Genomic DNA, 11231 nt, shown 5'->3' on the forward strand with positions numbered 1-11231 from the left:
TACCTGTACTCAGCAACGAATGGCCGAAGCCGGAACCAGGCCCACTCCACACCCCCATAAAGATGGCTCCTCCTCCCGTCGGCAAGGATGGTTTAAGAACCAAATTTTGGGGGAGGACTTGTTTTTTTCGGGGGGGGTGGGATTTCGAATTTTTTCGTATATCAAACAAAGGCCTTTCTGAGGACGAGGCCACATTTGGGTTTTTTCCACTCTTTTTGTAGAAATAAAAAAGAAAAAGACCCAAATTGCCCTTCTTGTCATTCTCTCCCCAAATCCCCCCCCCGGGGGGACGACGTCCCCAGCTGACCACTCTTTTCCGTCCATAACCCAAACAGGACTGTCTAATATCTTACTTGAACTTTCGGGAAAACGTGCCCAAAACTTTGACTGTTTTCAAACGATGGTCCGTGGACCCTATAAAGAGAAATGAAATATAGATAAAAAATAACATGTCTCAATACAAATACCCCTTTAACTATATCAAACTGAAAAACTGCAAAATCTTGATTTTCTGACTTACATTAAACATATCCCGATGGTTTGGGACGCTAAATCGCAACTAGGAAGAAGTTGGCTCTAATTTCTCCTGTTTCCTTGTATATGATTGAAAACACATCACAAACATACCAAAAGCTTGTATAACACATAGGCAATAGACTTAAACATAATATTTTAAAAGGGTGAATGGTATAAAAATGGATGGAAGTTAAGACAACAGGAAAGCACGAACACCCTTACTTTTTATTCAAACTTTTCATTGATGTTATCATACGACCACGTGAAGAAAACGTGCATGAAACGGTCGTCATACCCTGGTGACGTTACTGGGTTAAAAAATTGATGGAGGGCGCTATTTTAGTTTGGTTTCTGCGAATGCCAAGGGCGGCGCTGCACCGCCGGCCACATCACGGTGATCGTGACATTTCATGTATTTAGTACTCACAGGCCGTGACCGAAACGGGCTTCCAGAGCTACGGCTAGGTCTATCGTCTACGCGTCTCCACGCATTTCCAATGGAGCGAAGACCTAGACCAAGCTCTAGAAAAGAGATTCGGATACAGCCTAAGATCAACCATCAGACCGTACCACGGTACGTTAACACCGCATATAACGCGTTTACCGTAGGCCTACCTTCTGGACCTTACCTGTGATGTGCCCGAGATCGTACATGTACGTTTAATTTCACAACTTCATTGTTGACCATGGAAGTGCTTAAATCATAGCGATTGCCGATGTTGAATTATAATTTAATTTAAATCGCTAGCATGGCAATGATAAACTTGAATGTCAATCTGTCATTGCGACATTTAGCCTAACGTTATCGTTAGCCATGGTAGCCCTAATGACAGGTAGACCTAGGCCTATACTATAGTATAGTATCCAATTTTGTTTTCACCCTCTGACTCCGAGTTGTGACGTGATGTCATGACTTTTTGCGCATCGAACGATCTTATTGCGTGATTTGTCAATAATTTCGCCACCAGCTGATTGCCTTTCTTTGTAATTTATGTTTGTGAAAGATTATTTTTACAAAGCAAAGGGAAGTGAAGTCAGAGATTTCGTGAAGAATCAATCGCGAAGACATGGCAGAGCAATCCGAAAAATCATGCAGATTTGCTGATGGTGCCCCAAAAATTCATTGTCTAGCAGAATTTTTATTGTTTTCATTTAACGTAATTTTTAGAGGAGTCTTTTGAGTAATCATTGTTGAGGTTATTGATGCTGATAAAAAGAGGTGTAAATTTTATAACGACGGTACATTTTCTTCTTTTCTTTACCATGTTTAAATTACAGTAACTGCCAGTAACCAGGTAATATCATGGCCACTGGACTTGATCCTTGCTCCAAGAATCCACCTTCAGAAACTTACATAACTTAAATCCCATGCTCAACACTGTTCTGTGCAATATGCAGCCATGCAGATGCGACATCGAACAGTGTCGTATTTGATGCGGTAGCCCTCGCATCTGAAAAATGAGAATAGACTCTGGAAAAGACTCAGCCCGCGGCAGTGGGTTGGCAGACGAGGGGGCCAAACCGGCTACCCAAGTGACCGCCACCACCGGTCCCCAGGAGGGACCTCCTTCGCAGACGACCAGTAGTGCCCACCCACCGGCCCCGACCCCAGAAACTGCGCAGCAAATGCGGCGTAAGACTGGCGTGGAGCCGCACCGGGTGAGTCGCATACGTCTTATCCTAGATGCCCTGTTCCTGATGGCCGGCATGGCAACGTACGTAGCAGATCTGGCTACCGATGTTTCAGTTGGTAAGAAAAGTCATGCCGACAAAACAGGAGATGTATGCAATCATACGTATGAAGCCAAACCACGGTGGTTGTGTTTATATTGCGCATGTCCAATGTGTATTAGACTTGCAATGCAGCCGTTCATCGGTACATCAACAGTTAAAAACACCGCCGACTTATGTGAATTGCGGTAGTCAAGTGGTTACAGCATAATGGTTTGTGGTGAATGGGGTGTGGGTTCGAATCCTGGGTCGAAATTGTGGACAGGGAGGTTATTTTTTTTTTTAAGGAAAATAAAGCCCGAATGTTATAGGAGCCTAATTTCACACGTGAAGTTTTTATGGTTGGTTGAGCATCTAGATGTCATGCCTTGTGCATGGCTGTGAACCGTGGTTTGGCTTCATACATGTGATTGCATATATAGCTCCAAAACAGATCAGATGTCATGAACTCTCACTTCTCTCCTGTTCTAGCAACAGAACTCATCTTTTTCTACCTTTGCTTCATCTTATCTCTTTGGCAAGCTAATGACAAATACTTTTTTCTCTATATGTGCATTCTAACGTTCTTTGTACAAAAGTTGAACTCTTAAAAGTAATGAAGTGCCTTATACTAGATGCACCAATTTGTCAAGTTTGAAGACAAAGCGAATTCATCAGGGTTATGGCAAACGCCCGAACAGTTGTCAAATTCTCTCGGCTTGTTTTTCCCACACAAATTACGAACCCACCTTCACTCTCGTTTGAATATATTTGACGTCAGAGCTGAGGGCTTTTGCCAATTGGTGCATTTTGCTTTTCCAGCTGTCCAGTACATCTTGCTGGACGAGTACGAATGGAGCGGTCTGACCATTGCCTTCATCATCATCCCGTCGATTACCATTCAGTACTTCAGCTTCAGGTGGTTCGTCCTGGACTCCAAGGAGGTCCGAAAGGCGGAGCACGTGCCGTTCCTGAAGAAGGTGATGGACTGGATCCTGTGGCTACTCTTCCACGTTCTGCAGCTGGGCGTCTTGAAAAGGTACCACGCCGGACGAATCTTTGAACAAAACCCGATGCTTGATTTGTAGAGGAGGCTATTTTTTGGGGGGGGTGGGGGAAACTTGCCTCCTGAGAGGGGTGACAGAAGCAAACTTCTCTGGTGATCCGAGTCGGGCTGGTCGACTTCTGCCGTTATTAACACACTGCACCTATGAAAACTAGCTGCAGCGGCTACCGAGTGGGTTCTTATGGCTTTTGGTGTTTTATCCAGTCATTAATGTTGTATTTGGGTGTTGGGGGCAATCTTTGTTTCAGGTACTGGCGGACCGTGAAGTACGGTTGGCGGAGCCGAGAGAAACGCGACTACTATGACCTGAGCGTGTATGAATATCGGGACCTGACCATGCTGCGACTGTTGGAATCATTCATGGAGGCCGCCCCACAGCTAGTGCTGCAGATATACATCATGACGCAGCAGAAAGACGTGTACTGGCTGACAGGTAAGAGGTGGCCTCCACTTGTAGGGCCTTCCCGTTGCAGTTGGTAACTACGAGTGGAGATCCCCTGATGTGGGCTCCCACTGGGTGTGAAAATGAATTTAGATGTAAATTTGGGACCCGCAAAAAATGCCTGCATTGAAAATTCCACATTTGGGCGCTTTTTGACTTTTGCCTCAGAACGTTTGTGATGTCAATGCTTCTGGTGTTCAATGTTGCTTGAAATTGGAACAGGTCTTAACTAAGTCCATGAAATCTTTTGTTCAATCTGTTATCAATAATTTAACAAAAGCTCATTCTTTTTCACAGTTTTAAATATCATTGTATCTGCCCACTCTTTACTCTGGCTAATTTTGGTGATTAACTGTACACCACTTCAGAAATAGGCGATCAAATCACCCATGCAGTACACACGTAAGATGGAATAAAACACATGTATAAATTTTCCTACAGCAACTTCGGCGATAATTTCTTTAGCGTCCCTTGCCTGGGGCATCGAGGCCTACCACAAGGCACTCCGCGAAGCCTGTAGCAACAAGAACAACTTGGGCTACATCGGGCTGACTGTGCGTATGGCCTGGCGCACCTTCACCATCACAGCCCGCGTCATCTCGCTAGCGCTCTTCGCCGCCTACAGCCTGTGGAGCTTTGTGGCCCTGGTGGGCGTGCACTACGTGGCCATGACGCTGTGGCTGATCTATCAGGACACGGACTTCTGCACCACCCGGCTGGAGGAGGTGCTTTTCGACTGCGTGATCGGCATCATCCACATCTTCTGCTTCTTCAACATGAAGGAGGGCCGGACCCGATACCGGGCCGCCTTCTTCTACACCGTTATCCTGGTCGAGAACACCGTCATGTTTGCCCTGTGGTATCACTACGAGGGCAGGGACACGGACTACGGAAAGGCCGCTCTGGCATTTGTCTGGGGCGGGTTCTTCCTCGGCATCTTCATCATGCTGCTCTACTACCGCTGCCTCCACCCGAACGGCAGTATCCGCCTGTTTGGCAGAGCCCCTTCCACTCCAGCCAAGTCGAGGCCCGCCGGCCGCACCCCGGAGGGGAATGCCCACTCGTACGAAAACACCGGCCAGGATACGGTCGACTCTCCCCTGTCGTGGGATGATGTGGTCATACCCTCCAGCACCCGGGGTTGCCACGGCAACCTTTTCACTCGCAGGGGACGGCGATATTGCTACTGGAGGGTACAGGATGGGCCTTGTCTGTGCGAAGCGCCACCATCCAATCAGAGCACAACGACGGAACAACCGGTACCCAATGCCGTTGACCACAGCACGGTCGTTGTTGAGGACGGCGCAAAGGATGTGAACTGCCATTGCAATGGAGAGGAGCAGAAGGCCTTCTCGCATGATGGAAAGGAAAGATTGGAGACTTATTTGTAAAAATTCATTAACGATACCTGGATTGATACCGACAGAGCACAAGTTATGCAAGTTTTTCATGCATTTCAAGTTAAATTCAGCCACAGGAGTGAGATTCCATTTATGCCTTTACACAGTGCTGGTGGGTAGGTGGTTGGCCTCTTTGGGTGCTGTGAATTCCCAAATGTTCACACGCATCCAGCTTAAGAACGCAGGTTTGAGGGCAGCGCCACCACAAAATGCAATCTCTTTGAATTAGTCTATACATAGGCCAGTCAGATCACGCATCCAGTGGGCATCGTGACTTGTCAAATTCACTCAACAGGTGGAACTGACTGGTCACTAGTGGTCAGTCCTTTGATTCAGTTCTGACAGTGTAGTAATCTGTCTCCAGTTTGCTTTTGAGAGAGTGTGAACAAAATTGGTACCGAGAAAAGGAATTTGGAACATTTCCCACAAAATCAGCATTGAGTTCAAATACGTCGGCCCTGGAAAGTGAGTTTTTTTTGCTGTCAAGGCAAACACATAATTGTCAGTACCGTTTTGATGCAACTGCTCACATTTCCTGGGCTTAGCAACTTACCCTGCTAAACCACTCCAGAAGACGGGCCTTGGTACATGTACATGCCACACGACCCTGCCACAATTTGTCATGCCATACTGAGCCGATAGGTCCTCACGATGTTATTGGATGTTATTGGATTATGCAAAACACTGCTCGAATTGAGTGGATATCGAATCATTTGGGGACTGACCAGCTTTAGATTGTGTAAAGAAGATGCCTGCATGATCTACCTCAAGATCATCATGAATTCATTCCATTATTCCGTCATTTCTTTCGCCGGGGATTCTCTCCCTGTTTGTAGATTAATTGCATGACGTGCACGAATGACTGACCAATTACTGAGGGTGGGACATTTAAACGAAAAAAGTTCCAAATCCGTTTACAGATTTTCCCAAGTGTTTAAAAGGAACCGCTTTTAATTGATGAAATCCGGCATTCATTTTTATTGTAAACAATGCGTCTAAATATAATCTGATTTTCCGAACAAATTACTGCTCGGTCCTAGGTATCAAGGGAATACCGTGAATTCATCACCTGAACTTTGTGTCAACTATTCACGTTGTATTCAAGTTGTCATGGTTAAAGATTTCAATGACGCCCTGGTTAGGGTGGGACGAAGTTTGCTGAGCGTTTTTCTAATCAAATGTAAATTCCCACCATTACCGATTACGCAGGTGCTTGTGTAAATGGCATGCATGCATGGGCACTGTCACTGGGTCACCTTTTCATCGGTCGTAAAATCGATAAGCTACATTTATTTCACTCTTTCATTCTCCGGTCATTCCCTTTGTTTCTTACCACTGTAATGACACGACCAACTAAACCTAACTGCACGAGTGTACATTATGGCTTAGTGGTGCATGCAGAAATCGGTGAATGTGACTCGGCTCACAGTATGTGTTGTGTGTGACCTTTTTAGATAATGCTTCATAAAAATTGTCGGCGTGTACATGTGTTCATTCCTATCTGCTTGTGGAAATCTGTATAATTCAGAGATCACATTGGAATACTTTGAATTTAAGAAATTTGTGCAAATCGTAGTCTATTTATGGTGGCAATGATACATCTTCGGTGATAGGTATACGTGTATATTAGTTTAGAATGCATTTACCATGTTTACTGCGTGAGTGAAATGATCTTTTATGATTTCAAAGAAAACCATCACTCGTTCTTCCCTGTCGTCTGTCAGGACAGAGTTTGAATTGTTTCCGCCAAAGAAAAAGAAGAGCTTTTTATGGACTTGTACTGTTTGAAAAATTTTGTGTGAAATTGTTTTTTCATGGGCATTTCAGTAATAGATTTATTCTGAGAAGGTAGTTGGAAAATTTTGTAGAGGATTTTAGGATTAGTCATTGGTTAAATTTTGCTCAGGGAAATAATTGACCACTTGCTCGTTGGGGAAGATGGAAGGGCGGGGGGTGAAAATCCTTCTCCCCCTCAGCCTAATACACCCACTTCCATACACCCCACTTCCATCATGATAAGCATTACACTCCATGTGTGTTTCTATTTTGTTTCTATTTTTATGCGAAATTTGTATCATTTACTCTTGAAATGCCACAGAGATGCTGGTACAAGAAATGCACGTGGCTTCAGTATTTCCAGAATATTATGACACTGTGGTGAGCTTGCCTGTCAGACATTGACAGAGCTGTTTTCGAAGGCTTAAAAAGCAGGTCGTGAATTTCGGCTTCAGTGCTAAATGAATGGAATTAATTGCACTCCCTTCGTTAAAAACTCGGGTTGACAGTTTGCAAAGTAGGGTAGATTTGGAAGTGAGCCGAGTTCTGCTTGCCCTGAAGAAGGTACTCAGTTACCAAAAGCTCGGCAATCACATATTTCAGAGCACTGATTTGATATTATATTCTTGTCGTTATTCTGATCACGGAGCTACGCAGCCCGTCCATATTTCTCTCTGTGTAGAGTTTGTCTGCTGGAATCCTTTGCACACGTACACACTCATATATCTCTTGATTGTTCTGAATCACATCGACAGAAACTGTGTTGCGGTACTGTCGTCAGTCACAAGGGCATCAAATTCATACATGTAGCGTCTAGTCTCAAGTCCCAAGCTATTCAAAAGAGCTGCAACGGAAACATTCCATTGTCATTGTTTTCTTGGTTCCTTTTTGTGACTGGGCTTGCTAGAAGAACTTGGAACTAGACTGACATGTTGAATGGGCAGTGGACCCAACCACAGCCATCCAGTTCACAATTTTAGTCTTGCGTGGGTGCTACAAACTAGATTTATTTTGAAATTATATTTTGCTACATCACTCTTGTTGACGTTGAATCATGTCCCAAAAGAGGCTTAGAAATAGACCAATTGCACCTGCTCAGTCACATGACCTATAGTGGGTATCAAACATCAACAAATATGGTGTCCGCCAATAGCAAAGTGTGTCATATTTACCAAAAATAAAGCCAGTGGTCGTTAAAAGTGCTCAGACTACTGATGTGCTGAGCACTACACCGAAATGGGCTTTATTTTTGCAATCGGTCTGTTGAATACCGTGCTGTCTGTGCATGCATTTCCCATCTTAGCACTAACAACTCACTTGGACAAATTGTACATTATATTGTAGTAATATATTGCTGATCGATTTAAGTCCCTTTTTTATGATTTCAAATGTAGATGGAAATTAGGGTGAGCTTTATATATTTGGGAACGTGTTTTACAGATTGACAGGTTTTTTTTTACCAATTATTGTGTGTACAGTTGGTTTTACAAAGGTGACACTATTTTGCATTAAGTTGATTGTATGCTTTAATTTTTCTGTTACGTCAAGGTGATTTTGTTTTATTACCATTGTTAACATGACATACTTCAGAGCAGGGACAACCAAAGGCATGAACTAATGTTAATATCAAAAGATTTGTGGGAAAAAACTGAGATGTGGTAATTTGTAAATTTTGGACTTTAATTTCATTTGAAACACTTTGTTTCATTGGCTGGCTATATTTAAACAAACTGGAATCCTCAGTGCTGATTGGTCAGTGCTACAGCAACAGAAGTTCGATGTATGTATTTTATTGCTGGTTGTACGCTGACTGCCGCATGCAGCCTTGACCTTTGACCATCAACCGGGGAAGCTCCCCAGTGGAAAATGCTTACAGAGTTTTAAGAGGTCCTTTCGAGCGTTATTTTCGCTCGTTGTAAACCCCACACAAATGTGGGGTCCCCAAAAAGCAGTACAAATTTATATACATGCACATGTATGTGGCACTGCTCAGAAAACACTTGTGCTCTATACTTTTTTCCTTGTGATATCAGGCACGTCAGGAGGATCAGATTTGTTTGCAGATACATGTGCTCTTCCTGTTCACTCTGTGAGGAAAGGAGGAAGTGTGTATCGTGTATGTTTCTAGAATTACCCTGTTAGCATATGTGGAACCAGTGGCGTAGCTGGGGGGGGGATGTTCTCCCCACAGATTCCCGGTGCACCCCCTACTAAAAAAAATGGATGAATGGATATTGAACAAGGCTAAACAATAAGATGCTAACGATAAGATGCTGGTGCCCCCCCAATAAGATGCTGGTGCCCCCCCAATAAGATGCTGGTGCCCCCCAATAAGATGCTGGTGCCCCCCGATAAGATGCTGGTGCCCCCCAATAAGATGCTGGTGCCCCCCAATAAGATGCTGGTGCCCCCCAATAAGATGCTGGTGCCCCCCAATAAGATGCTGGTGCCCCCCAATAAGATGCTGGTGCCCCCCAATAAGATGCTGGTGCCCCCTTTGTGCCCCTCGGCTGCTAAAATCCTAGCTACACCACTGTGTGGAACATGGCCAGTACTCTACCCATGATGCAAGATTACATGTACACGTAACTTTAAATATGACAGTTCATCGCGTGATGCTGAGAGTGTTATTGTATGACTTTGCTGTAACAAACTTTGGTTGGCTGCAGCCCGGGTTCACCGCCTCGCTAGCCGCAGAACTGCATTCTCATTGTCAGCGTTTGTCAGTTACCCCCAACACTAGTCACAGAAATTGGGCCACCCATGTTTTTGTGAAATCCCTGATAACATTACGGTTCGCATCATCCGCTGCGTGGCGAAAGGATGTATTGAGTTAAGCCATCTGTGGCATGTTGAGTTGTGTGAAAAAGCATCGCCCAGTGCACTTCTGCCAAGCACATGGTCACATGCACTCAAGCAGGATATCTTTCCTACACGTACTTTGTGAAAGACTGAAAAATGAGGATGTTTTATTTTCTACCATACCAATTTTTTCTTGATTGAGAAAAGCAGGACCGAGGTGGCCTGTCGACCACCAAGTGTCACTTGTATGAACTGTATACTTCACAGCCTTGTATTGTCAAACTATTTTTTGAGAATTATTTATGGTACATGTAACTAATACCTAAAGAGCTGTAAAATATGTCAATATATTCAATGACAGAGTAATCTCTTTAACTAAGGATTCTTCTTACAATATGTGAAGTTATACAAGAACACATTTGTATGCGGTGTTAGTCGAGAATTTCCTGGTTGCTCCTTGTTTGTTCGTGCTTTAAAACCTGTCCACGTGATCTAAATCGTGAACATGTTAGAGAAAGTTTTCCCCAATGGCAAGAATCGAGGACATGATCCTCAGTTGGAAAGTGTGTACAAAATCAGTGAGCTTTTGAAACAGTATCAAGTATCAGCTAAAACGGTACAGCAGGAAATCATTGATTTCCGTACACGTATGCATGCACGGAATGACACATCTTGACTGTCAGAGATGTTAACTGAGTAATCTAGGAAATTGAGGGGGGGGGGAACTGTCACTGTTTAAATTTGGACTGGCCTCCCTGTGGGACAGGTTTGTGGTTATGCCCGAATGGCACGCACTGCACCGTCACTCTGCGACAAAACGGGAAGGGATTGGCATGGGTGGGGGGAATAGGGGGGGCCAGTCCAAATGGAATTACAGGTGTCAGCATTTGTACAATATAGCCACAAGGACCTAAGGTTAGAATTACATGTGTTTTGTCCCAAAGAAAATCGTAAAATTCCTTTGATGCAGTTCCCAGGTTGCACACCTCCAGATCAAACCATTGGAAAACCCTTGGGGGAAATTAGGATGTTAGATATCAAAGCTGACACCTTGCCTTCTTGTTAATTTTCACTGGGTACGTAACTGTGCTTGCTTAGTCTTGTGTCAGAAATCATGATTGTTTGATGTATACACATGGGAAGTAAGGTGAAGTAATCTCAATCTAATTTGCATAACCATTAATTAGCAGATGGATATTTTTTTTAAAGAAAAGTTTAAAACAGGAAGGTTTCGATAGTTTTGGCTTTATTGCCAGAGTAATCCGCATATTTACCTCAGGAATGTGAACAGAAATCACATTTGTAGGATTCAGTATTTCGGGTATGTAAGTTCATTTTTAGTGTGCTTAGCAGTGTTCACTGTCAGGAATTGTAGATAATTTCTTATGCTTCCGAATGATAATGAAAAACCAATAACTGAGGTGAAATAAAACTTGATTAGCCATTTTATGTCTGTTGTCAGTTTTGTATGATTTTACTCTGATAGTTTACACATAAAATAGTCGTTGAACAAATACTG

At 43.7% G+C, this 11231-nt stretch overlaps 1 protein-coding gene across 2 annotated transcripts; it reads left to right on the forward strand.

Moving 5' to 3' along the window:
- Positions 1 to 897: 897 nt before the first annotated feature.
- Positions 898 to 11161, forward strand: LOC110980425 (XK-related protein 6-like). 2 transcript variants are annotated; one of them, XM_022237091.2, is made up of 5 exons: positions 898 to 1170; positions 1795 to 2266; positions 3049 to 3265; positions 3541 to 3725; positions 4176 to 11161. In XM_022237091.2, the coding sequence occupies exons 2-5, from the start codon at positions 1975 to 1977 to the stop codon at positions 5123 to 5125; spliced, it is 1644 nt and encodes a 547-aa protein (XP_022092783.2). In that variant the 5' UTR covers positions 898 to 1170; positions 1795 to 1974; the 3' UTR covers positions 5126 to 11161. The 2 variants fall into 2 exon arrangements, with proteins under 2 accessions (XP_022092783.2, XP_022092792.2); XM_022237100.2 differs by having other exon boundaries at positions 898 to 1090.
- Positions 11162 to 11231: the final 70 nt, after the last annotated feature.

This window comes from Acanthaster planci, linkage group LG18, assembly GCF_054643075.1.
Source record: "Acanthaster planci isolate LZ-2023a linkage group LG18, COTS_SCS, whole genome shotgun sequence".
Classification (NCBI taxonomy): Eukaryota; Metazoa; Echinodermata; class Asteroidea; order Valvatida; family Acanthasteridae; genus Acanthaster; species Acanthaster planci.